This window comes from Mastomys coucha, unplaced genomic scaffold, assembly GCF_008632895.1.
Source record: "Mastomys coucha isolate ucsf_1 unplaced genomic scaffold, UCSF_Mcou_1 pScaffold22, whole genome shotgun sequence".
NCBI lineage: Eukaryota > Metazoa > Chordata > Mammalia > Rodentia > Muridae > Mastomys > Mastomys coucha.
Genome location: NW_022196905.1, coordinates 2354902 through 2382603, shown reverse-complemented (window position 1 = coordinate 2382603; position 27702 = coordinate 2354902). Strand labels below are relative to the sequence as shown.

At 37.1% G+C, this 27702-nt stretch overlaps 2 protein-coding genes and 1 pseudogene across 4 annotated transcripts in view; 1 reads left to right on the top strand and 2 right to left on the bottom strand.

Annotated features, from left to right (window-relative positions):
• Positions 1-14824, top strand: part of Ppp4r3b (protein phosphatase 4 regulatory subunit 3B) — a 48372-nt gene extending 33548 nt beyond the window's left edge. Inside the window, exons 12-16 of one of the 2 annotated variants that reach the window (XM_031339856.1) lie at positions 3744-3913; positions 5531-5670; positions 6055-6218; positions 8119-8318; positions 12482-14824. In XM_031339856.1, the coding sequence (XP_031195716.1) occupies positions 3744-3913; positions 5531-5670; positions 6055-6218; positions 8119-8318; positions 12482-12577 (770 nt within the window). In that variant the 3' untranslated portion in view covers positions 12578-14824. Of the gene's footprint in view, positions 1-3743; positions 3914-5530; positions 5671-6033; positions 6219-8118; positions 8319-12481 lie in introns of both variants that reach the window. The other variant, XM_031339855.1, reaches the window with a different exon arrangement.
• A 749-nt stretch (positions 14825-15573) lies between these two features.
• The window catches only part of Cfap36 (cilia and flagella associated protein 36), a 35172-nt gene continuing 23043 nt past the window's right edge, over positions 15574-27702 (bottom strand). Inside the window, exons 6-11 of one of the 2 annotated variants that reach the window (XM_031339860.1) lie at positions 24087-24138; positions 20218-20320; positions 16766-16905; positions 16467-16616; positions 15926-16023; positions 15574-15784 (exon numbers count right to left, since the gene is read on the bottom strand). In XM_031339860.1, the coding sequence (XP_031195720.1) occupies positions 15781-15784; positions 15926-16023; positions 16467-16616; positions 16766-16905; positions 20218-20320; positions 24087-24138 (547 nt within the window). In that variant the 3' untranslated portion in view covers positions 15574-15780. Of the gene's footprint in view, positions 15785-15852; positions 16024-16466; positions 16617-16765; positions 16906-20217; positions 20321-24086; positions 24139-27702 lie in introns of those variants that run through there. The other variant, XM_031339859.1, reaches the window with a different exon arrangement.
• On the bottom strand, positions 25162-27427 carry LOC116069313 (annotated as a pseudogene).

The window sequence follows — 27702 nt, the reverse complement described above, 5'->3', positions numbered from 1 at the left end:
GTAATAAGGCTGTATTTCAATGACCCTCACATCACCAAAGGATTTTACCTCCATCGTAACTAAGCTGAGAGTTGATAGTTCTGCTGCGCCAAGGAATGAACTGTAGGCTCGATTTTTAGATACAGACTTCCTGCTATGGTCAAAGCTATTTGACTTGAGTGAGTGACTTTATTCTCAGCCCACAGAGAACAGGTTACATTCATTTAAGAAATGGTGTAGGTATTAAGATAGTCTATCCATAAAGTCATTCACCAACTGTTTCAATGAACAATGGTTCTGCTTGGAGGGTGGCACAGACATTAGGTGAGGGTAAGAATTTGGTTCATTAGCTGTGATAATTTGGAAAAGCATTCATCACAGAGAAAGAGTAACTTATAAAGTCCTCTTCTTCAAACTTGATACAAGAGTTACAAATGTCAAGCAAAGCATTCAGTTATTTTTAAAAGCAAGAGCACGTTAAGAGGAAGCAGTGGATACCACCATGCATGTTGCTAATATTTAGATTGAGTTGAATTAACCAAGGTTTTGTTGGAATACAATACCATGTACAATAACAGCATTGTGTCATAGAACTGTTCTGCTATGTTGTAGCTTTATCAAATAATCATGCTTTGCATGTGTGCATGTGTTCGTGTGCTGACTCATTATGTAGCCAAGGGTGGCATTGATTTTTCAACTCCTTGGTCCCTGGGACATGAGATCTAATATCAAAAGAACAAAACAAACAAGCAAAAACTTAAGCAAAGTTATTAACAGCCTGTGTTTTCAATGTTTATTTTGTCCCTGTACAAATGTACATAAGCATATTCATATACAGGTTTTTACTTTTGTCTTTATGAAAATTAGAGCATACTAGTACATTTCTCTGCCCTTCATCACTACTGTAAATTATTTGCTCTTTTTTTTCTTTTTAAGGTTAGTTAAATAACGTATCATAGTATGATTTCCACAGATGTTTTATCATTCTCTAAAGCAAAGATTACTGAGTTTCTACTTTTTCAGTACTCCAATCTATACTGTCTAGTATAATGTTTTATATGCTAATGTATTTCAATAAAATTCATAACAATTGGCAGAGAAAATGTTTGTCTTTTTTATATATTCTTTGTAGATTTTAACATCTACCTACCTACCAGGTTACTTTCCCAAAAGCTTAATAAGCCCTTGGCATTTTCCTAGCACCCTGTAATGCCACATTAATAAATAAATGGGAAAAAAACCACAGAACTACACTCTGTAGTCCCAAGCTGGCTTGGTATATGTTACATATATAGCTCAGGCTTACATGAATCCCTCTGCCTCAGCCTGTGCTAATATTATAGTCAAGCCACTACACTCAGCTATATTGCTAATTTTTAAAATTGTTGTCTAGTGATAAAAATGTTGTAGCTTTATTCTTTTTCCCCCCTTATAGGATATTTGCATATATTAATATAGTGTGTCTTTTTATTTTTTAAGACAGTAACCCATCAGACCTCAGATTTGCTATTATAGGTCTGGATGATCCTTATATTTCTGCCTTTACCCCAAAATGATGGGATTTAGGTCTTAAGTCATCATATTTGTCCTAATTTGCATTTTTATCTGATGTGAACTACAGGTTTTCTTTTTCATAGAGCCTTTGTATACTAAATTTATGTCTTAGAAGATGTCCCTTTTGTTTATATATTTTTCATGAAACTTAAAAAAATAATAATCTTTATTGGAGCTGGAGAATGGGTTAGTTGAGATTTTTAAGAACAAAGACCTGAATTTGATTCCCAGAACCCATGAGCAAGGCTGGTGGTATGCACACTTAATACTATCTCAGGGGAGGCAAAGGCAGGAATTGCTCTAGGCTTGTTGGCTGGCCAGTCTGTTCTAACTTGTGGGCTTCAGGCCAGTGAGAGATCATGTCTCAAAGAAGGTAAATGACTCCTGAGATTGTCCTGCAAATGCTCCAGGAACACCTGACACACACAAACCTAACATACCTATACTGGTACATATATACATTTTTAAAATTCTTCATCAATTTTTACAAATTCAGTTTATCTTTTATTTTTGGAGGAGTTGTCACGCTTAGGAATATTTCTGTGTTCTAAGATTACACCGTGTGTTCTTCAATATTTTCCAGTATTTTTATTGTTTGTTTTATGTTTAATATAAATGTAATATATGTGAAATACATTTTAGGATGTAGTATAACATGATAGTCTAGATAACTAGCCACCTATACTGACATCTTCATTAAATACTTTACCATAGGATGAAAGTGCTATTTTTCCTATACAGTAAACTAAGAAAACACTTGTGCCTTATTTCTTTAATATCTACTACTTAATCTTATCATATGAAATAGTAACACTGTGGGGTTTTTTTTATTTCATATTTTTTAAAAGATTTAACTGCCTACCTTTTGAGTTTGCCCCTAATTTTCATAATTTTCTTGGTTATTTATAGCCATTATTTAGTTCATCTCACTTGGTATTACATTTCTATATTAATTTTGGAAGGATTTGTGTTCTCGTGATAGGTTTTTCATAAATAATCCTATGTATGATTGTAGATTATACCCATTAATCTCTATATCCTGACTAGATGAAATTCATAATAAGCCTTGGTTTGTTTCAAGCTATCATTATATTAAAGCAAAGCTGTTTTAGCTATAGCTAGTATAAGTCTTTATTTAGGTTTACTTATCAGCAGCAGCATGTGAGTCTTTATATACTCAGACCTTTCCCAGTGCTTCAAACTTCTTAATTTTTTTTTTTTAATTTTTACATATGTATATGGTGTGGGGGGGTGGGGGGGAGGGACAGAGAGAGAGTGATTGTGTATGTTTTATACCAGATACGGTTTGTTCATTTATGGAGTTATCTCCTTAACAATTAAAATGAGAGATACATAAAATTTGAAAGTTAATGACATCTATAAAAGAAATTAAACTAAGGGGGAAGTTATATTAAAGTATCAACACATAAAAATAAAGGATTAAAGTTGCAGTGTTTGTTATTCTATAACCATTTTAGCAATAATACTGCAATTTTTTTTTTAACTAGTAAAAGCTAGTTGAAGAAGAGAATGCCTTTTTAAAAATATTTTAAAATATGAAATGCCGTTCAGTGCTTAGTTCTTACTCTAGTGTTTTTGTTAGCAAATGCAATCTAATCTACTATGGTTCATACATAATTGATAATCAAAGAAATAATGTCATAATGTGAACGTAGTATTGATTCAGAAGTGACTTTTACAAAGCAAGAGCAGATGAATACTAGGAGATCTATTGCCTCCACTGAAACCATTTAAAAGGTTAGATCTATTATGTTTCTGAGAGCTCCTTTGTATTTCAAGAAAGCTAAACACAAATATCTGCCTCCGTAGATTCCTACCCTAGAAATAGCCCCAATTCTAAGTTTCTTCTACTGCAATACTAACTTTACTTCAAGTATTGTTAGCAAGAGATTTTGTAGATAATGATTTAATTATCACTATTTTGTGTGTGCATGATATCAGAGAATAACTTTGTGGAGTCAGCGCTTTCCTTCCACCTTCATGTGGGTTCCGGGTATTAAATTTGGTTACCAAGCCCTTATCACACTGAGCCAAGCCAGTTGTCATTCCTAAACTTTTTGTTTTCAAAGTCCTCTTTTTTTTCTTAATATATCATTTTACTTTTTATTTTATAAAGATTTAAACATTGCTTCATGTCAAAAATATCTGTAAAATTTTAGTAGATTCATTAACCTCTTTTTCTTAATTAGGTGCTCTTCGCTTTATGAGGCGAATAATTGGCCTTAAGGATGAATTTTATAATCGTTACATCACCAAAGGAAATCTTTTTGAACCAGTTATAAATGCCCTTTTGGATAATGGAACTCGGTACAATCTTTTAAATTCAGCTGTTATTGAATTGTTTGAATTTATAAGAGTGGTAAGTTTATGATTTACTAAGATCTCTTAGTAATCATATGTAAACAAGTAATTTTATATAAAAGTAAAATAATTGTATGTAATCAAATTGATTTCTTCGTTCCTATTTTCCTGAAATTGTTTATTCCATGTGTCTTAGAGTCTATTTTCTAATAAACTGAAATTTTAAAAATCACTTACTTTTTTATTCTTACTTATACATAGTTGATGGCTGAATGATAGTAGTTTCTTTACTTGTGTGAAGGTCACTTTTGGGGATCGTATGGATCCTTCTATGTAGTAGGTAAGCTGAACCAAGTCAGTCCCCAAACCACTATTGAAAATTGTGAAGTTCAAGGAATTTGTAACATATAGGAGTAATAATTAAAAATGAATACAAAAATTAAAATTTTTCTTCCTTAGAATTTTATACAAGATGCCTAAGCAGTAAGATGTAATTTTAAATTTTTAAGTATGAAAGAATTGGGAGGTTAAAAGTAGGCCAACTACCTTTTATTACAGACGAGGTTACTGAGACAGCAGAAATGATTCAGCATCTGCAGCTAGCAGCACACTCAGCACCTGCTGCTGTCCGCTAGCACTCTCATAAGACGGGCTGAGAGAGCAAGCACAAATCATAGAGATAGCTGATTACCATAATCAGCAGAACACATTTACCTCTTGTGCATATATAAATACTAAAATCATTTCCTCAAGGAAATGGCCATGTGAAAAGAATGTGAAAGAGGGAAACTAAAAATTCATTTTCTTGTTTGTTTCTTACCTGTCAGATTTCTGAGTCACCACTTGCGAAGAGTATGATTTTTGAATAGATGAAGAGAGTAGACATGTGGTTTTAGCTTAGACAAGTGTCAGTGTTGGTTACCTCGATCACTGTCTGTTCTGATGACTCAGAGCCTTTCATAGGCTTTCTTATGGACTTAGATGTCTTTTCCTTTAACATTTTAGTAAGGAATTGGGTTCACACCTCTTTTTCCAACTCTTTTATTAGAATTTTCATTTTTTTTGAAAATTGATAAGGTTAGTACACTATATCTTCAACTTTAACATTTCTTTGTTCCATGTACAACAGTCTACTGCCAAAGTACAAAATACAGACTTCTAGTTTACTTTACCCAATTTATATATACAGTATAATCAAAGGAATCTCTTAGAATATGTTTAGATAAGACTGTTTTGACCGCCTTAAATAGGAAATCATTAACATTTACTGAATATATGGGCTTAGTACTGTTCTATAATAAGCTTTCAAGGCCTAAATTTTGTCTTTTTGTAAAATGGTAAAATATTCATAGGATTATGATAATTATATATAAAATTATAAAAGTTTTCTTTAAATTATGAAGTACTGTATAAAGCACTAAGACATAAACTAAATTCATTGCTTTTCAAATGTTCCTTATAGCCCCCTAAAGGGCTCCAGTGAATTGCCTCTCCTTGTTCCAAGTTTTCTGTGGAGTCCTGTCCTGGCTCATGTATAAGGAATCTATCTAGGACATTTATTTTTAGAAGGTGATTTTGAAAAACCTTTTTTGATCAATTTTGGAACTATACAAGTTTTTGTTTTTGTTTTTCTCAACTATTATAGTTTTATAATGTGAATTTTGTGCCTATACAGGAAGATATCAAGTCTCTTACTGCACATATAGTTGAAAACTTTTATAAAGCACTTGAATCGATTGAATATGTTCAGACATTCAAAGGATTGAAGACTAAATATGAACAAGAAAAAGACAGACAAAATCAGAAACTGAACAGGTAATGTTTAAGTGTATTATTACATTTGTAGCAAGCAAAATTAAGTACAAAATTGAACACAGTTTAGATCTTACCCTATGAAATTTTCTGTATTAGCATAGTATAAGGTAAACCGTCTTTCTGCCACATCAACTAATTATATGATGACTTGATACTGTATTTAGTAATTTCGATAGTCTTAATTTGCAGCTTACAAAAACATTTGAAGGTTTCTCTACATCTTATGTGATGGCTGAGATTATTTTGATATGCTGTACATGCTAAGTTAAACTACATTAGTTCATCTTGGTTCGTCATCCTTCCCAAAGTTTATCTAGTCATGACCTTATAGTCATTACTCAGCATCTGGCATATTTCTTACAGTGTACCATCTATATTGCGTAGTAACCGATTTCGCAGAGATGCAAAAGCCTTGGAAGAGGATGAAGAAATGTGGTTTAATGAAGATGATGATGAAGAAGGAAAGGCAGTCATAACACCAGTTGAAAAATCTAAGACTGAAGATGATTTTCCAGATAGTTATGAAAAATTTATGGAGACTAAAAAAGGTAGTAATATTCGTAATTTTCATAAATTACCACCTCTCAGTAAAACAATTTACTGCCTGAGTTTGATCCTCAATACCGTACACACACATAAAAACACACACACCATAATAATAATAATATACTTACTTGGAAAAATCTGGCCAAGGTTTGTAAAACAAGAAGCACAAGAATTTTATGCTGAATCATACCCTTTTAAAGTTATTTTGGATATTCATATTTAAAATGTTTTTTATGCTGTGCATTTTTAGCTTAGAAACTTTCAGTTTAGAATATTTAAATCAACGTCTCAGTATGTAGCCTCATTCTGACCTATAATTCACAGTCACCCAACCCCAGCTTCTCAAATACTGTGGTTACAGTCTGTGCCACCACACCTGACAACTGTTTAGAAATTTGTTATATACTACACTTCTGAACAGATCTGGCCTGACTTTGTCTGCTAAAATTTCATTGAGGATTTCTATTATAATTTTTTCAGTTTCTATTATTAAGTAACTAAGACTATAACTATAGAAACTTAAGAATACTCCACCTCTGATATTTACAGCCTGAACAAAGTGAACTCAAAGACATGACTTTCCTCTTTGAAACTTCAGCTATTACTTAAAATTGCATAAAGATGGGGGGGTGCAGTTAGGCATGGTGGAGCACCTGTAACCCCAGCATTCTTGGGCTGAGGTGGAGAAAGCACTATGAGCTTGAGGCCAGGCCATGCTACATAGGAAGACCCTGTCTCCAAAAAAGGCAAAACAAACTCAGGCATGGTGGCACCTTGTGATCCAGCACTAAAAGAGGTAGAGGTAGAAAGACTAGAAATTGAAGGTGATCCTCAGCTACAAACCAAGTTTGGGACCAGTCTGAGATACATTAGACACCATCTCAACAAGGGAAGAGATAAGTGTTCCTACTTATGTAGAGCTAAGATATAGCTAGTATCTTTCAAGAGAAATAATCACTATAATTTTACACCCTAAATAATACTGGCCTGCAAATACTATTTGAATATTTAACAGAAATTTATATGTTGGAAGGCAAAATTATCTCTTGGATGTATTTTGCCTGCAAATACTATTTGAATATTTAACAGAAATTTATATGTTGGAAGGCAAAATTATCTCTTGGATGTATTTTAGATGTGACTTTATTCTTCAGGCATTTCTTCTTAGAAACTCATTCAGGTGACTTAGTACCTTTTCTTTCAGCTATGCTCTACTAACTCATTTCCTGTTCATTAGTACCATGAGTACTACTCAAGGCTAACACAGAGCCTACTGGTGTTCTAAGGAACATTATTTACTTCTTATTTGTATAACTACTAGCTCTTGGACCAGGGCCTGGCTAGTGCTCTACCACTGAGCTGTTTATCCCTATCTACAACAGGTGCTGATGAGCACACAGGTTTCTTTTCTTTCAGTCATCTCTACTGTTGCTCTCAATATTACTGTCAAAAAGTCACAAAGGCCATACTTAAGTATTGCATTCACTATTCCATCCATGCTGTTAGGAAATGTGTCAAAATAAAATTAACTAGACTTTAAAAGAGTTTGGGCACTTATGCTATAAAGGAATCAAGTAAAGGAACTTGGGAGTTTTTAGGGAGTAAATGACTAGGATACTTAGGAGTTGTCCTTTGCAATGGTGACTTGTGAAAGAAGATTTGTAGAGGTGAGTCAGTGAATGGAAGACAGTAACAGAAATCAGACTGCTAAGAGCTTCTTTACAAGCAAACACCGAGAACAATCTACTATATAAGATGGTTGGTTCTGTTCATTGAAGTTCCTAAGAGTCTGAGCAAAGAGAACATGTACTGTTAGAAAGCATAGGCAAAGTTGAATGTTGTCATCAACCAATGCTTTCATGTAGCAGTGTTTAATGCAGGCTCATTTTACATCTGCTTTAGCAAAAGAAAGTGAAGACAAGGAAAACCTTCCCAAAAGGACGTCCTCTGGTGGCTTCAAATTTACGTTCTCCCACCCTCCCAGTGCTGCTAACGGAGCACACAGTGCAAACAGTAAGCCTGCAGTGCCTCACACACCAGCGAGTTCTAACGGGTCCTCTTCCAAAACTACAAACTCGGCTACATCAGTGACAGCCACAAAGGTATGTGAAATAAGAAGTCCACACAAACCCTGCCTTGTCTCTCTGTAAAACTTCTTTGTGTGTGCTGAAGGTGATTTAGATAAAAGTTTCAAAGAATGAAACTTGTATTGTCATCTGAACCTGACTCCCAACATTGCATGCAAACATGTGAGGTTTATCTTGAATATTATGTAAATTTTAGGATAAACATTTTTTTCTTTTGTTAGGACTTTTATTAAAGCACTGTTGGCCATTTTATTTAGCTATATATGAGCCTATTATTGAAAATGACCACAGTTTGTTGCAGTTATAAGCATCACAGCAATGTGAACTTTACATACATCACCTCAGATCTATGTGTAAGTCTGTAAACAATGTGCATTATACCCTATTTCCAAATACAAATGCTCAATAAAATAGGAACAAATGAATAATTTCTTAGCACACTACTTGTCTAACACCACAAGTTAGTTTTATATTTAAGAAATATTAGGGATATTCCTACTTAATCATGAACAAGTCAGGATATTGTTGTAATTGCTATTATTTAACCATGGTTGTAATATATTGTTTAGCACATTTAGTGAAATAACCAAAATTACTACTATATAATCTCCTATTAAAGAGTAAAAAGTCCTTGTGTGCCTGAAACTACACTTGGTTATAATTTACTCTTGCAGAGAGGGAAAAAAAATCCTCTTCTATAGTTAATTTAGTCATTTGGTTTGATCTTTATGGTGGTCATTGAATTTTCATATATTAAAGGGGGGGGGACTAGCCAGCGTGGGTTGCATATTCCTGCAATTCCAGCAGTTGAGAGTCTGTGCTGCATAGTTAGTTGTCATCTACAAGTTCTTGTGTCAAAACAAGAAAATATATAACAAAAGCCGGGTACAATTACCTGCTTTCTGCAGTTCATGCTCTTCAGGAGGCTGCAAGGCAGAAGTATCATGAGTCCTGAAGTTCTTAGGAATTTGCAGGTAGGGGAACAGATTTCAAAAAAAAGTATCAGATAATTCAATAATGAAAATTCTTTTCAGGGCTAGAGGGATAGCTCAGTAGCTAAGAGCACTGACTGCGCTTCCACAAGACCCAGGTTCATTTCCCAGCAACCACGTGGCAACTCACAACTGACTATAACTCCAGTTCCCGAGTATTTGACACCCTCACACAAACACACAACACATGTAGGCAAACCACCCATGCATATAAAATAAAAAAAACTATATAGCATGGTGATCAGAAATGATACTAGTATAAAATTAAAAAATAAATAAATAAACCACAACATGGGGTCCTGTTTTGCAAACTCTCTAACAAGTAGGGTCCATAGCATATGAAGAAGTATTACTATGAGTAATATCAAACCCAAAGGACATACACAGACATTTCTCCAAAGAAACTAAATATTATAGCCTAAATAAGCACATAAAATGTTTGACATCATTACTCAGACAAACACAAATCAGAACCATAGCAAAGAGCTAAAGAGATGGTTCCATGGGTGAAGCACTTGCTGAGAAAGCATGAAGATCTAAGTTCAGAGCCCAGGAACCCACATAAGGGGCTTGTGTCTATAATCCCAGCACTCATACTGCAAGATGGGAGGAGCCATGAGAATCCCCACAAATTTGCAAGCCACAGAGTCTCTGACTTAAAACAAACTAGAATATGAGGACCAACACTCAAGGTTGTCCTCTGCTCTCCTACCCAAGACTGCACATGACCCATGGCAGACATGCTCATACTCATACACAAAAGATTTTTAAAATAACTCAGAACAGTTCACACCTACTAGAATAGCTGTAATATTTTTAATAGACAAATGTTGGCTAGGATACGGAGAAATTACAATCCATATTCATTGCTTATGGGGAATTAACATGAAATAGCATTTTTGGAACACAACCTATTAGACCCAGTTCCTACTCCCTTCCAAGGTTAAACACATTAACTATATGACACAGCAAGCACTTTCATTCCTGTGTATACACTTAGGAAAATTGAAAGAAGCTGTACATGGCCAGCATTCTGAAGGCTGAGATTGGATTGTAAGTTCAAGACCAGCATGGCTTACACATCAATCCTGTCTCAGAGAAACATTGAAACATGTATTGACTCAAAAAGTAGTACGTCATTATTGTAAACATTATTCATAATGGCAAAAGGTGGGACCACACAACTGCCTGTCAACTTGTGAATTAGGCAAACAATGCTAGTAGCAGGAAAGGAGTAAAAGAGTGGTGTATATTATGAAGTAGATTAGCAGTCCACAGTGTGTGTAACATGAACTGATAAGAAGAAATAGCTCCTTCAGCAGTGGAGGGGAGCGGACAGCAAGTAGATCAGTGCTTGCCTCAGAAAGAGAGAGTTATGGGGAAAGGCAGAGAGGTATGGGGAAAGAAAGGTTAGGGACTTTTCTGGGGAGGAAGATGATGTTACAGAATTAGGAGGGATAATATATAATGTTGTGGGGCTGGAGAGATGGCTCAGCGGTTAAGAGCGATGACTGCTCTTCCAGAGGTCCTGAGTTCAATTCCCAGCACCCACATGGTGGCTCACATCTGTAATGGGATCCCATGCCCTATCTAGTGTGTCTAAAGAGAGCAACAGTGTACTTGCATACATAAATAAATCTTAAAAACATTTAATATATATAATGTTGTGACACTAGGAACACTGAGGGTGCAGAGGGTGACTTAACTGTGGATTTAAAGCCGTGACTTGATTTAGACAGATCAGTTTATGCTTCATTCCTTCCCACTCACTTCTAGGACCCCACCTACTCCCACCAGTATCCTCCCTTGGCCTCACCATGGTGTTAATTTTATAACTAATGTGTTACATCTGGGAAGTATAGGCTCTGTGGTCCGAGTGAAGGCCTGGGGCTATAGAGCAGTAGCTGTTCAGTTCCAACTCCCTAAGCGCCAGCCTTTTCCCTTTTGAAATTCATATCGTTTATCATTTCATGATGACAGGAATGAGGATTTCCTGGCAATGGGGAGTCCCATGTCTGTTTTGCCAGCTTGTTTTCTCTTTTCCTCAGTATTTTGATGTCTTTACTGCCTGTTGTGTCTGGATAAATCAGTCTCATTCACATTTCTTTATCCACTAGCATATATTCCATTCTTGCTCTCTTCCAGCTTTCATCTTCTATTTTCCTTCTCATTTTCCTTATAGATCTGTATCTTTTCAATTTACTTTCATTTTTGATAATTTAAGGAGACAGTAAAGAAAATGTATTATCAGACTTCAAACTGCTTTAGTCACTGCAGATTCTTCTATACAGAACATAACAGCTTTGAAAACTGAAATCAGACAGTGGGCTCAGTTTGTCCTAACACTTAAGCCTATTTCTGATTTCAACTTAACATGTATGATTTAGCAAACAAGAATTAGGACTTTTCCAAATATATCCCTTCTTTAGTTCATACAACTACTTATAGATGCTCAGTCCATTTCTGATAGATTACAGTGTTTTGCTCATTCTTTCATTGTTATTGCAGGTATTTGTTTTCATATGGAGCCAATCAGGTATAAAAGACAAGTTACTGAGATTGTATTTATTTAGCTACTTCAGGTACAAAAGGTTTGAACTAAACCTTTTTGTAAGGCATTCATAAACTTCATAGAATTGGTTCAAATGAGTCAGTCCTGAGGATACCTGCCCTTTTCTGCAGAGTTCCCAAAGCTTTCCTAGGATTTTTAAGTACTAGCTTTTACAAACCATTTCTTGTTTTTATTATCTATCTTCAGCCATTTAAATTATTCTTTAAAGGTAGAATGAAAAAAATAGTGTATACTTTATAATGAAATATTCATGTAAAAACTAGAGACTTCTCAGAAGACATGAGAGAAATGGTTAGTGTTACATATTCCATCTTCCAGGTAGTGTTGGTCCTACTGTTTGAAGTTGAGGGGGAGAAGTCTTTTCCTAGTGACATTTTATTAAAAACTGAAGAAACAACAGAAGAGCTAAGGGTGAGACTGCCAGTAGTAGTACTCAGTAAATGGATCATAATTTAAGTAATTCCTTTCTGAAATTCAATATCCTGTCTTAATCTCAGATATGCTATTTAGAAAAATGGCTTCAAATATCTTAGTGATGATTTTGTACCACGCTATTTTCATGCTAATCTATTTTTATTTTCCTTTGTGTAAAAATGTTTTTCATTCTTCAATAGGGAAGTTTGGTAGGCTTGGTAGACTATCCAGATGATGAAGAGGAAGATGAGGAGGAAGAATCATCCCCCAGAAAAAGACCTCGCCTGGGCTCATAGAACACTTGCTGGGGGACTCCCAACACATGGTCTTACTAAAAATGCTGCAGCTGCTCACTGAGCTCAAGTCTGAATGGGAAAGCTTTCTTATGGAACTTAATACACGGAGTAGCAGAGACTCTCGGTTGCCAGGTAGGAAAGTGTAGTTGTGTAAGAACCAGGCTTCCCAAGAACTTAATTCCTAGTACTTAAAGGGTTTGCCTTTGGGGCTGTCCAAAAAAGAAGAATGAAAATTAGAATCTGGGTGAAAGCTTCCCAGAAAGAAAAGTCTCAGATTTGGGGGAATAAGGGTTGATTTAATGCAGGATTGTTCCCAGGGTCCAACCTAGAGAAAATTATGAGACTTCAGTACCCAATAACATTGCTTTATAGTGGTGCTGGCCATGTTGTTTTAATCAGTTGCCTTTTTTTTTTTAAGACATTTTTATGTAAAACAAATTGAACCATCATCAGAAATGAACTTATGTTGTTGGGACCATTTCTTTAAAGATTTCACAAAAGTTAGCCTTTGGTATTTGATAGGTAGGACATACACCCTAGGTAACAGCACATACCAATTTCTCTATACCAAGAACTTCTAATACATTGAAAAGAAAAAAGAAAGAAAGCTGGGTTCCAAATGGATAGTATTCTTATAGAACTTAAAGTCAGCATTTTTAGAGGTAACAGCAGCCAAGAAATCAGCAGCAATGTTCTGAAATGGTCCTCTTCCACCAACCTGGGAGAGGCTAGAACGGGGGTTTTCCAATAGTCACTTTCTGCTTCCTCAGTACAGTTAGGTCTGGGTGTTCTAAAAGCTGCTGATGAATATATAAGACCAACAAAGAGTGGTGCTGAGTAACGTGGCACTTACTGTCTACAAGTCATTCGAGTCTAGAAGTTACTTAACTATCAGAGTCACATGTAGCCTGAGAAGCTTTTCCACAGACAAGAGGGTAATGTGAAAGCTGCTTTTTTAAGAGATTTAAAAAGCACATTCCATGTACGTAAATGAACTTAAAATAATTAAGACAAGCTATTAAGAGCTTTTATTTTTTAGAACAAAAAGTTAATTGTAAATATTTTAATGTTAGTTTGCTCATCTATGATCTAAGATCATTGCTGAGATGAGAAAAATGACCCCAAACTACAATTTAATGCATTGAGGAGAAAAAGATCTAAAAATAGTAATTCCAGCTCCAGTCTTTAGATCAGCTCTATAATATGTTATGGGTCCATTTTTCCTGGAATAGCTTAAAAGCAGTTTCCTGTGTTGGAGATTTTGGAGTTAATTTTAATTTTGGCTATTGTTTGGAAAAGATGGGCTGTCTGTGTAGATACGAAGTATAGTTTTTCCATAAAACAGATGTTTATTTTGTATTAAAAATACCACTGTACTTGTTTTACACCATTTGTATACATGTGGTGATATTACTGCTAAACTGTAAAATTCAGGAATTAAAATGTGACCCTATAATTCCATGATTGAGGCTTCTGTTTGTTTTGTTGTAAAATAAGTGAATAAGTGAACTATTTTTGAGATATGTCCAGTTTACATTGTCTTTTAAAGGCTTATAAAATCCATAAAGGTTTGTTATAAGCCACTAGGTCAGAAAGTCTTAAATGCAAGACTCAATCATACTTTAAATATCACAAGAGGTAAACCTTGAGCAAATCTAACAGCATAAAGCCATTCTCACCTCTAAACAAAGGTGCACAAACAACAAGCATTCATCTTGTATCACAAGTGAACTGGGATACATTCAACATCAATAAGTTACTGTATGAGTAGGCATTCTTTCAAGCAAGTTTTATGAAGCCTCTACCATCTTTAGTGCTTAGAATCTAAGCAGCCCTGACCTATATATAAACTGTTCTGTTAACTCTTGTTATGTAACTAAAGTACTGTACCATATAAAGAATTCCTTTAATTTTCCTTTCTGAGGAACTTCAAACTTTTAAGACATTATTATGGGAAGTGTTTCTTACAACAGAAATATGAATGTTTTCTTAAAGTCCAAGGGCAACAGTTGTGTAATTCATATGCTCACCCACATGATGAAAGGATCCTTGGAAGGCACAACTAGGAAGATTCCACAATAGCTGCTGTCCTGAGTGACGACCCTCATGCAGGCTGGGGTGCTTACAGCATTATCTCCACTCAGCTAGTTCAAGCCAGAGCACACATTTGTATGCCTTAGGTCCTAAAAATATCTGTAAACATGTACCTAATAAAAAACTATTTTTAATAAAAAGTTATGTGAAACAGATTCATGTGTTTTAATCACTGGTTTTTCTCCAGGTGGAAGGTTGGAACTTAAAGTATAATTTTACATTCAAACAGATAAGATGAAATTTTAGAAAAATCCCAGTTGAGGCTGGCAAGATCACTAAGTGGGTAAAGGAGCTTGCTGCTAAGCCTGGTTTGATGTTTTATAAGGGCCCTATGGTAGCATTTTCCTCAGCAGGTTCAGTCAGGGGATCCTTTTGTCTGTTCTTGTAACAACTTTTGTAGAAAAGGTAATCATTTCCTACATTTCTCACATTTATTTTCCAAATATCCTGCTTCAAATATAAAACTCTGTTACCATGTCCAATTTTTGTTTCATACCTGATAAATCCAAAACTACACTAACACAGCTGTCTGCCTTGCAACCACATCTTTAGAAATGAAAGTAAGTTTCTACATTTCCTGTAAGGCTCTATACTACCAAACCCACTATCACTTTTCCTGTGCTAACCCTCCTCCTAGTCACACATGTTCAGCATGTGCTTCCTAAACTACTGTATACCTCACTTCTCTATGCAGCCACCTTCCATGTTCCCACTGCACTTTTCCCTTCTAACACTGCTCTCTGAGCCATTGGTAGCCCCATGAAAGCAGGAACCCTGTCAGTATCATACCTCGACTGCTATACATTTTGGTGTGTATCATACTTAGCACAAACGGTGTCTACATAAGAATGAATGAATGCATGCACTATCAACTAATTTCTTTGAAGAGAAAACATCCAAAATTTTGTTTTATTTTTAAATGTATTTATTGTGGTTATTTGAGACAGACTCATGTAAGCTAGGCTGGCCTCCAATTTGCTCTGACACTGGAGAGGACCAGGAAGTTCCTGAGCCTTCTACTTCAGCATCCTGGGTGCTAGGATTATAGGCATGCACCACCATACCTGGGTTTCTGCAGACGTTTGTTAAATTGCTTTCCCTCTTGCCCTTTACCTGTTTAAAATAATAGTAATCAGTTCACAGTTGCATTTAGAAAAGCAAGTATTTGCTTGAAACTAATAGTCTTTGTTTAAGGATTAAATAATTTATTTTTAAGAAAATTTGGGCTTCTGTTTTGCTAATTTTTCATATTACTTATTAATGACTTCTTCTTTAAGTTTCTCTGCAAGCAATCGCCTCTTTAGTAATGTTTGTTTCTCCTCTGCTGTCATTTCTGGCTTCTCTGTCATTTCCTTGAAAAAAAAAAAAAGCTACAATTACCTTCAAATGTCTAAAATTCTCAACATATTTCAAAACAACAAAGATTAAGGACATGTTCAGTAAAGCTAAAAGTCAACAGCCAAGTTACTTCAAGTTTCTTGAATCTTTTCCTGGAGAAGTGTTGAGAAGGTGATGGATGGGGTATGGACAGACAACATTTCAGATGGCTGAAGTAAGACACACATACTAACCTAAGGAACTCAGCAAGGGAAGTCAATAAAAATGTATAATGAAATAATTCTTTCTACCTCACAAAACTCTCACCTAAACTCCCCTGAGAAAAGACTTTAGTTGTTGGACTAGCTCATGGTTAATTTGAGTACATCAACTAAACAAAATTCATTGGAGGCTTTCTTGCACAAACAAGAACCTCTTCCCATGGTCTTCATACTTGATACACCAAAACTAGCCGTACCTCTGCCTCCCTGGCAGGCTTTCCTTTTTGCTCAGTATTCTGGATCTGCTTTGCCCTCATATCCTTTCTCATGGACATCAGCTTATCTCTCTTCTGCTTGAGATAATGCTCTCGTTGACGTAACTCTTCTGTCCCAAGTGCTGACAAATTCTGGTTCAGATAAGAGAAGGGATTATCTATATTCATTCATATAAGACATCTAGTGAATCAGTTCTAAGTTCCAAGATCATAACAAAGACAAGTGTATGACTTTGCATGGTTCCAAGTGCCTTGCTCATAGTAAATTAGCTTTCACTTACTGCTATTGGTCCTTCCATGCTTGCATGCTCTAAGCCAGGTATCTTCAAACCTTTTTGTGTGAGGGAGGAAGTTTCAGGCAGCAACTCCATCTTTCTTGCCAAGGGTTGTACTGACTGATTAGCAAAATGCACTTTAACTTCTAGTGGTAAACAATGAGACCAATTAAGATATTATAACTTATAATTCTTATAATTGAGATAAAAGAACCACACTAATATGTAATACTAGGTACTTCATAATTCAAACAGCACACTGATCCCTTACAAATAACATCTTTGGTTTCCAAGCTTGTTTCTAAGTATGCGACTGTACACTTGAAGAACTACTTTAAAACAGATTTTCTTTTACATAAGGTGTCGACAGCAATAGCTTGGTTGTAATAACATACTAAAAGTAACTACTAATGCACTAAGAAAATGTAACATTTCTAAAGCAAGCAGAACCTTCAAAGCATGTATAAGCATTCAGTACTGTGAGATCTGTGCCACAGGTATGATTAACAGTCTAATTGCAGCCGGGCGTGATGGCACACGCCTTTAATCCCAGCACTTGGGAGGCAGAGGCAGGTGGATTTCTGAGTTCGAGGACAGCCAGGGCTACACAGAAAAACCCTGTCTCAAAAAAACTAAAAAAAAAACAAAAACAAAAACAGTCTAATTGCTTCTATTGGAAAATTAGGTGATTAAAGAAGACTGGCAAAAGGACACAGTTAAGTCTCTGGCCACTCAGCATGATGATCTCCTGCAACTTACTCTGCCCACGTGCACACAGTGGACAGTGGCACATATACACATACACAGAGCTCTCTCACACACACACACATACACAGCACTCTCTCTCAAACACACACAAGTAAATCATTTTTAAGGGCCTGGGGCTTAGGAGATGGTTTAGTGAAGAAAGTTCTTGCTGTGAGCCATGAAAACCCTATTTTGGATCCACCACACATTTAAAAAACAAAGCTTTGCTGAAGACATCAACCACAGAGACAAATGGATCTCAGGAGCTTGCTGGCCTAAGAGACACTGCCTCAAAGTGAGAAGCAACAGAGGAAGACACTTGACCTCATCCTCTGTCTTCTACATGTGCAGGCATGAATGAGCACTCACATGTGTGCACACAGACATACATAAGCCACACATGCACACCAAAAAATAAAATGTAAAAACATTTTTAATTTAACTACATGGTCTGCAAAAGGAAACAGTGAGACATGGAAAGACTTAAAATGATACAAATAAGTAAAATCATGAAGGAAGACCATGATACACACCTCAAAAGATTAATCCTGCCAGATGTGTAAAACCAGAAAAGAAACTTGACAAGGACCACTGCTGCACACAAAGAGAACAGATTGGCTGCACTGCAAAGAGACTGGAGAAAACCGTTGCAGGCAGAGGGCCAAAGAACCTATTTAAATAATGTTGTTGCTAATATTCAAATTAAGTTAAAATGGCCATTCTTAGAGATTATTTTACTGTAAGTACTCATGGAACCACAGAACTAGAGAATGTGCTCTTGCAGGTAAGCATGTCTTCTCAACTCAAGCACTTACACACCCAGGCTTGTGGACATACATGCTCACAAACCTAGAAAAGGAACGTATGTGAAGTCAAAACAAGTTTAGCTTTCCTGGTTTTTAAAGAATGGGTGACAAAGCCTAATAAAATAATCAACCCATCTCTGGCAACTCCATCAGAGAACAAATCTATTAATTTTAGTAGGATGCAAGGGAAGACATAAACAAAAAGGCAAAATGCAAGTCAAACATCTTGATTCTTTTAAATTGGGACTCCTCACTAAGGTGCCATTACTTTACATGAAGTGATCTGCAGAACATCAGATACACCAGTTTTACAAAGTACTGAAAAAATAAGAACTACTTTTGAAATTATTTGCTATTTGTTTTGCTTTTGATATATTTTGCTTTTGGTATATTTTAGGTGGTCTGTGATGAAATTTTGTCTTGTTTTTATTTATTTAGAGGCAGGATTGAGATGTAACCTTGCCTGGCCTGGAACTCACAATGTAGACCCCACTGGCCTCAAACTCTGAGGGACTGCTCTCACTCTGCCTGGCGAGTGCTGGGTTAGAGTACACCACCACATCTGGTTGTTTATTTTTCAGGCCCAGCTGTCATGGTGCCCAAACTTGTCATGATCCAGGATCGCCTTGCCTCCACAGATATGTGTTACCGTGGTCATACTAAAATTTTCACTGAGGCACTATGGAGCAAGTTTATTCAAATTATATCAGACACAAGCTCTAAACAGTACATGGAAGTCTGTATAAACACAAAATTAAACCTGGGTCACACATTAAAGCACAGAAAATATCTTAAGCAGGAAGTGATACATATATGATTCAAATGAACTCATTTCTACTTTAGAACAGATATAATAAAAGCACAGAAAGGAACTTTATAAACCATTTATATCTGTTAAACCTGTTCCATATTCCTGGCAAATTTAAACTATGATTACAGTTCCTTCAAAACCAAGAATATTGTAAGAAAACTGAGATCAGAGGGGAACTTTCACAAATGTCTCTACAATTTAAAAAGCCAGGTGTGGTGGCCTGTGCCTTTAATCCCAGCACCTCACCAAGCTAAGGCGGGTGGATCTGAGTTCAAGACCAGCCAGTGTAGAAGAAAATAGTATTTGGGGTCAGAAGTCATAATTTCACCATTTAAGATCACAGAAATCTTGTAAAGTCACATTCTTGAATTTCTAATTTAGATTTTAAAAAAAAGGAGCATAACATCTACCTCACATTTGTTATCTTTTCACTTGAGAAGGCATTTAAAACCATAGAAACCCATGACAAAGTGAAATGAATTCATGATTCACTTCTGTTGAAGTCCAATATTCAAATCAAACTATTCTAAGCAGATGTATACATATTGAACAAGCTCATCTGCTAGCATTTCCTTTACATACATAATTTCTCTTTTTTTTTTTTTTTTTTTTTTTTTTTTTCAGTTTTTCGAGACAGGGTTTCTCTGTATAGCCCTGGCTGTCCTGGAACTCACTCTGTAGACCAGGCTGGCCTGGTCTCAGAAATCCACCTGCCTCTGCTTCCCAAGTGCTGGGATTAAAGACATGTGCCACCACTGCCCAGCGACATACATAATTTCTAACTAAACACCTAGAAAAATGGCTGCCTCTTATTTTCTAGTTCTACCCTAGAGTAATTTTTAAAGTAATTTTTAGTATTATCCCACCAGGTTGAGCTTCCAGCACATAATATGCTATTGACATTGTACAAAAACTGTTTGTTACTCTCAGGATTCCAAGCTTCACTTAGAAATATGGAAATGACAGTTACTTCAAGCTCTGTACTTCCTAAATACAAACAAAACTTGGAAAGAACTTTTAAGTACAAAAAACCACCTTCTGGAGCATAGCATTCTCTGTATAGGTGTTAAGTGTGCTGTACACCTCAAGCTTACCTGAGGGTGGCTGTACAAAGTGTTCACCATCCCCTTGGGAGTTATTCAGTTTTGCAGCTTCGCTAGTGTATACTGGCAGTTCTTCCATTTTAGCCTCTGATGACTTCAGGATTCCATAACACAATTTAAAATGGAAAAAAATTAATGTTGACCAATTCAGTAGTTAAAAGATCCAAAAATGTTATTTAAAACATGACTATCACTGAACTAGATAATGAACAGATTCTATTTTCCCATTTTAAAGATGTTAACATTCTATAGATCCTACTTTTTTATTTTTTTTTTTACATTTATTTTTATGTCCACTTTTCCTATGTGTGTGTTATATATACTACATGTGTGTCTAGTGCCCATAGAGATCAGAAGAGAGCATCAAACTCCTTGGAACTGAAAATTCAGATGACTGTATGGGTGGTACAAATTGAATTTGGGTCCTCTAGAAGAACAAGTACTCTTTACTGATGAAACATCTCTCCACCCCTATACCTATTTTTTGAGGCAAGTAATATCCTGTTTCAAGTTATATAGTACTAATAGCAGTAGAATTTTGTATTTAGAAGGAACTAGGTAGTCATCATGTGACTCAAAGCAAGCCACCAAAATATACAGTAAGAGAAATAAAACCACTGGTTTACAATTTTTCCTAAATAAAATTTGCCATGAACTTTGTGGTTTACAAAGCCACAAGTTCATTTATTTCCATTACCAAAATGGAAGAGAAGTATTAATGAAATAATTTCATCTTGGAAATTGTAATTCTTTTTTCATTAAAAATAGAAGAAAACAAAATCCTGTTTAGCTTTCTAGGTGGCTCACAGATTTCTGAATCTGGTTACTGAGTGACAGATAACTGGGCTTCATTATGTCAGCATATGTATTTTCATGCTTTTAAATTTCATAATAAAAGTTCTCAAATGAAAACAATTGTGCAGTCCTAAAGTGTGATATTCAAGAAACAATATTTGCATATAAAATGAAAGTTAAAATCATGTTCTCATAATTTTACATTCATTTTCCTTGTACAATTTTACATTTAAAAATCATTAATATTCCAGGTATTTTCTTCATCTATTTACTAAAAATAGTACTCAAAATAAGTACATAAATCTCTTAACATCCTAAAGCATCCATTCTCTCTACATCAGGTACAGTGGGGTAAGGCAGGTTTCTGTAAGACAGTGTGGTATACAAGGATGTATCATGGTTTTAAGAGGCCAGAGAAAAAGGAAATGACTTTTCAGTAGTTTGTGTTGGGTTTCCTTTTCTCTTCAGAGAAATGGGGAGAATATTAGAGGCAGAGGGCCAGAAGGTAGGAGCACATTCTCCTTTACTAGACTCATACTTAACCTATCCTTGGACAGAATAGACACTTACAGAAGCATATAGACCAAGCACTGTGATGCTGCTTCATAAAGAAGCCTATGCTGAAAGCTATGCCTGTTATTTCAATATAATAAAGGGAAAGTAAAATTCTCTTAATTTTCTTTGCATACAGGATACTACAGGATTTATTTTTCTTTGTTAGGGTGAACATAGATAAATCAGAACTCCAAAGAGTAGTGGAGGCTTTGTGGTGGTTTGAATAATAATGGCCCCCATAGGCTCTTATGTTTGAATGCTTGGTTCCCATTTGATGGCTTTACTAGAGGAGGTGTCACTCGGGGTAGGCTTTGGGGTTTTGAAAGCTCACACCAGGCCCAGTCTTGTTCCTTGCCTGCTGCCTATGAATAAGATTTAAGTTCAGCTTCTGCTCAGGCACTATGCCAATCTGCCTGCCTGCTGCCATGCTCCCCTCTATGATGATCATGGACTCACCCTCTGAGACCGTAAACAAAGCCCCAATTAAATGTTTTCTTTTATAAGTTGCCTTAGTCATGGTTGTCTGCTCACAGCAATAGAATAGTAATAAAGACAAGCTCTAGAGGAGGGCTACAATGAACTTTATACAGAATTCTCTAGTGTAGTATATGAATGATATTACCATTTTTTGACATGATACTCTGGGCCTTTACTATGAAATGTAACCAGTATATTGCTCAACTACTATAAAGTGAACAAATTTAAACTAATAGAATTCTGGATTTGGATGTGGGAAAAAGGCTAGGGATTAACCTCAAGACACATAATATTTAGTATCTCTATCACTGAGCTACATCCCCAGCATCAGTAATTACTTTGTAAGAATGTATAAAGTATATTCTTGTAAGAAAGTATGTATTGAGCCAGACATGGTGGTAAACACCTTTAATCCCAGCACTTGGGAGGCAGGGGCATACAGACTTAAGTGCTGTTTAGGACTACATATTAAGACCCTGTCTCAAAAAACAAAAATAAACGTATCATTTTCTTACCCAGATGTGATCTCTGCAATACTGACCTGCCAGTCAAGATAAGCAATCTGGTGAAACAGAGGCATGACTGTTCTGGTTGGATCTTAGCCCACTCTACAGGAGGGAATTCATGCCTGGTACAATAAACTTCATCAAAAGCCCACAGCAGGGGAGGTCCTGGGCTGGGGAACCTACTAGTATCTTCCCACTAAAATGGACAAGCTGTCAAATACAGCACTGATTAGTGCTGCTCTCGGCCACAAAAGTGTTTTTGGTTTTTGTTTTGTTTACTAAGCATTTATCTTTATTTTACATGTATAAGCATTTTGCCTGCATGTATGTATGTATACTGTGTCTATGCCTGGTATCCATGGAGGCCAGAAAAGGATGCTAGAAAAGATCCCCTAAAACTGGAGTCTTAGTTATGAGCCACGAATGGTGCTAGGTACTGAACTTGGAAAGTCTGTCAGAGGAGCAAGTGTTCTTACCACTGAGCAATCTCTCATGCCCTGGAGTTCATTCGGCAAATGGACAGTACTTAATATAGACGCATATGGCCAGTCCTAGTACTGAGAATAAGTGACTATTCAGTGTTCAGCCTGAAACAGGATACCTATATCATACTGCCAACCCTATCCCAAGGCTCAAAATGTAAGAACTGGAGGATGGGAAGGAGGGCTGTGAAACTGTCTTCTAGACTACTGCACGCAGGAGCTCTCAGCAGCTGTGGTCATCTATTCAAGCCTTGCACAAGAACAAATCAATATTCCAGCATGCAAAAGTGAAAGGCTCATGAGGACCTCGCCCTGAGTGAGGAGCTACTAGCAGTTGATGACTGCTGGGTGTCATTGTCCCCACTGGTGTAGGAGCCCGTGATGCAGAAAGTAACCTCATACCAATGCTCATGTAAGCAGTCCTAATTAAACTCAGGAGAGTAGGGGAGCTTGTTAGGAAGAAGGGGCTTAGAGGGAGGGGTCAAAGAAGATAACGAGCTGAAAATGACCAAAGTACAGTACATACATGGGGGAAATTATAAAAAAAAAAAAAAAAACAAGTAAACTTGTTAAAATGGACTGGGAAGACTGCCCAGGGGTTAGTTCTTGCCACACAGCATGAGGACTAGAGCTCTCATCCCCAAAACAGCACATATACATATAAGGCAGATTTGCATGGTAGCTAACCTTCAATCCCTGAATAAAAGATGGAAGCTGGATTCCCCCAACAAACAGGATCTGGGTTCAGCAAGAGACCATGCCTCAATGTAATGTAGAGAAAGACTGAAGAGGTCATTTGACATCAAAACACACATACACACACACACATGCAGATACAGGCATGTGTGCTCATACATGCACACAAGACACATACAGAGCCTGCACAGACCAAAAGTTAAAAGGATAAAAATTTAAATATAAACTCTCTGACTACTCTGAGGAGTTCTACAGAAGCTTAGATGTTAACAGTAAAAGACAAGTGTAGACTTAGCAAGTGGCGATGGCAGTGAGATGCATTTCTGCTGCATTTACATCCCATAAGCACCTGCTTTTTTCGTTTCCTTTCTTCCTCCTGGTCATATTCTTCTTTTGATTTTCTGGAATATAAAAAAAAATTAAAAAGTAAATTTGTTTTGTTTTGTTGAAACAGGGTCTCCCTATGACCCTGGCTGACCTAGAACTCCTATGTAGATCAGCCTGCCCTTAAACTCACTTTGCATCCACCAACCCAAATGCTGGGATTTAAGGTTTGCACCCCCACTGGCTGGCTAAAAAGTAAATTTTCTTCTTCATCAAAGAATAAATATGCAGCATGTTAACTTGACATTATAATATAGGCAAGGAGTTATCCACTGGACTGATCCAAGATAAGTGATATGAAAATATTTTTCTCTTAATTAAATATAATACAAATTGGACACCAAACATGAAAATCTAAAATGTTCTAAAACAAGAAAACTTTGGCTCATCAGCAGAATATTCAAAAGGTTTCAAATTTTGTAATGTCTGGATTCCAAATTTTCTGGTTAGGGTTGCTCATCTGTGATCCGAGAGCAGCCATCTGTACATCTGTACAGCCACCTGCCAACAGACAGCAGAATATCAACAGACTGTACAGTTTACCTTAGGAATTCTAGCTGAACAACAACCAACAGATTTGAAATCCTGAACTTCTTCTTTTTCTTTTTTTAATGATCAAAAAGATCCTTTACTTAATGTAGACATCAAAATAATTAAGTCATCAAATAATTTATAATAATTAAATGCCTCTTAAATATACATGATATCTTCTGAAGCTAAAAGTAATATGCACTCAACCAGTTTTTAAAATCTATTTGGAACATTAAACATGATAGAAGTAGAAAAGAATCTCTTATGAAGTATTTTATTAAAGGAAATTGTGACAAGTTCCTGATTAGACTAAAACCATGCCATCTCCAAGGGAGAATACGAGAAACATAAATATGAATAGAAATACCTACTTCCTAGGTTTATACTGTGTAGACCCAACTCTTCAGAATTATTGTCTGTTTTCCCTGGATAAACAAGAATCCCATAACACAGCTCTGAAATAACCCAAATTACAGTGAAGCTCCTGAGATGGTCACCTTCCACCAAGGTTCTTGCCTATTGCAGTCAGCAACATCCTTCATAAAGCATCTTGATTTATGGCAGGTGTGACAAAACCAGGTGAATTATGTTGTCTCCAGCCAGGGCCCACCTTTAACCCTCTAGGCTCCACTGTTGACAAGAGGAGCCATCGAATATTGCCATACCAATGTAGCCCTTCTGATCCATCATGTTCACAACTCTTAGGCACTGCCCAACAGACACTTGGTAAAGCCCGATGTTCTTCCCAAAGGTCCACTGCTGGGATCCTCCTGCCCCATGGCACTTCATGAGTCGGGGTGGATCTGATGAGCGAGTTTCTGACATGTCAAGGCAAAGGAGGTTGTTTAAAATCAATTCATGCTCTTCATTATAAATCCAGACCTGAGTTGGGTCTCCGTAGTCACAGGCCTTAAGCAGCACTAGGCCTCCTTTCTGGCTGGAGCAACCCTGGGCCACCAGGCACTTGTTGGTCTGCAAGTGGTAAAGCTTGTACTCATCTAGCCAGGCATGTACCAGTCTCAGGGAGTTGTATGACATGGTGTCCTGGCCTTGAGGAGAGCCATATGGTTGCCTTTTTCGGAAAATGTGTCCTAGTCTTGAGCAAGGGATGATGAAGAGCTTGCAGCCATACATCCAGGTCCGAAATGAGATTTCCAGATTTTCTCCTCCCCAGATATCCATGACACTGTCATACTGTCCAAGATCATTGAAATACTGTCTGCTCATGGTAAACAAATCCTCCAGCCATTGTAGGAGACCTTATTGGGGTCATGGCACCGCGAGCATCTCCCAGCTCAGATAGCTAGATCCCACTTAAAGTGCAGCCCCCAGTTGAGACCTCCCCAAACTACTGTGGATGAGCTATAAGCGAGTGTGTCTGCACTAATGATGTCAATCACGGGGCACACAACTGTGTATGGGTGGGTCCTCAAGGATGATGGCCAGCAGGGGCTGTAACATCACATTCACTTCACAGTGGCTGTCCATGAACACCAGGACTTCTGTAGCGTGGGCTGCTCCAATCATTCTTCCTCGGATCAATCTATCACGCTTCATATTTCTTATGACCTTGACTTTTGCAGGCAGGTATCTTTGGATATACTCATCTAATTCTCCTTTTAAATCATCAAAGTCACTGCTGTCATCCACAAGGATGATCTCATGAAGAAGGTGGGCCAGTGTGCAGTCCACAACACTGCACAGTCCACAATAAGACAGAAAAGGCTTCATTGTAGAAACAGATGCTAGCAGTTGGCAAGTCACTCGGGTAGGACTTCCCCCTACACTCCGCATTCCTGGTGTCTGGCACATCTCTGTGGTATCCCAAGCTGTTACTAATAAGCATATTAAAGATGTGTTTCTGGTAGTCCAGGTCTCTCAATTCCTGATCACATTCATTGAAAAACATACCTAGTTCAGGTGAAGATTTTGAGAGGCCTTTATCTGGATCTTCAATGTGATTATTCATCAAATCGTTGATTCTGTTTGCTTTGAACTATGGATCGACCTGGATCTCGAGTGAAACGTGGGTAGAATTTTTTTGGAAAATGGCCCGTGGGGCTCAGACCCCCCCGATGGGCACATTCCTAAGGTGCTGAGTCACTTCACTGAAGTTAAAATAAATGAAAAGCAGAACTGTCCAGGTAGCAGATATAAAAAGGCACCCATAACAGAAATATCGAACTGTGATGCTTCCCATTATAGACGTAGCATAGCTCAAAGGCCATTTTCAGTTTCCGCGACACCCGCAGACCAGGATGGCGGCGCTCCAGGGCACAGGCAGTGGCATCTTCGCTCCTGCCACAGCCCAGGCCGAGCCGCATGAGCCGGGCACACAACGTGGCACACAGCACAAAGCCTTGCCACAGGGCAGGATCTGGCAGGAAAGAGTCATGTCCCCCAAACCACTCATATTCCCTAAAACCAAGCACTGAACCTTGGAACTATCATAGGTTCCCACTAGGTCAACCTTTCTGTCTACAGGAATCCTCTTCCTCTAAGCCAAACACATTCTCATAGATTTAAAAATTGCATGCTCCTATGCCCTTCCCTTCCAAAATCCCACAGTGTCTACAAGGGGAAATTATGCTCACTAGCCTTTCTTGGTTAAAGGGTGGCACACTCCATGCCAAACATCTGCTTGAGATGAAGAAGTGATTGGCAACTACACTTCTCTGAGCTCAATCCTTGGACTCACTCCTCAACTGCAGCTGACGCAGGTAGGTCCAATGCCCAGCCTCCTGCTTGGCAACACCAGCATAAGTGGCCTCTAACATTGAGAAATAGTAGACAGGAAGAGCTCTGCTTTACTCAGCTCAGCTCCAATCACACTCTACCCTTCCCCACCAATCATGGACTCTATTATCCCATTGGTTGCTAGTCCCTTAATCCTATGATAAAGAAGAGTTATGTGGGGGTGAGGATAGGAAAATCCTTTCCACTGGACTGATCCAGCATATGTGATATGAAAATATGTTTCTTCACATCAAAACGATCATCCACCAGGATCAAGTAGGCTTCATCCCAGGGATGCAGGGTTGGTTCAATAT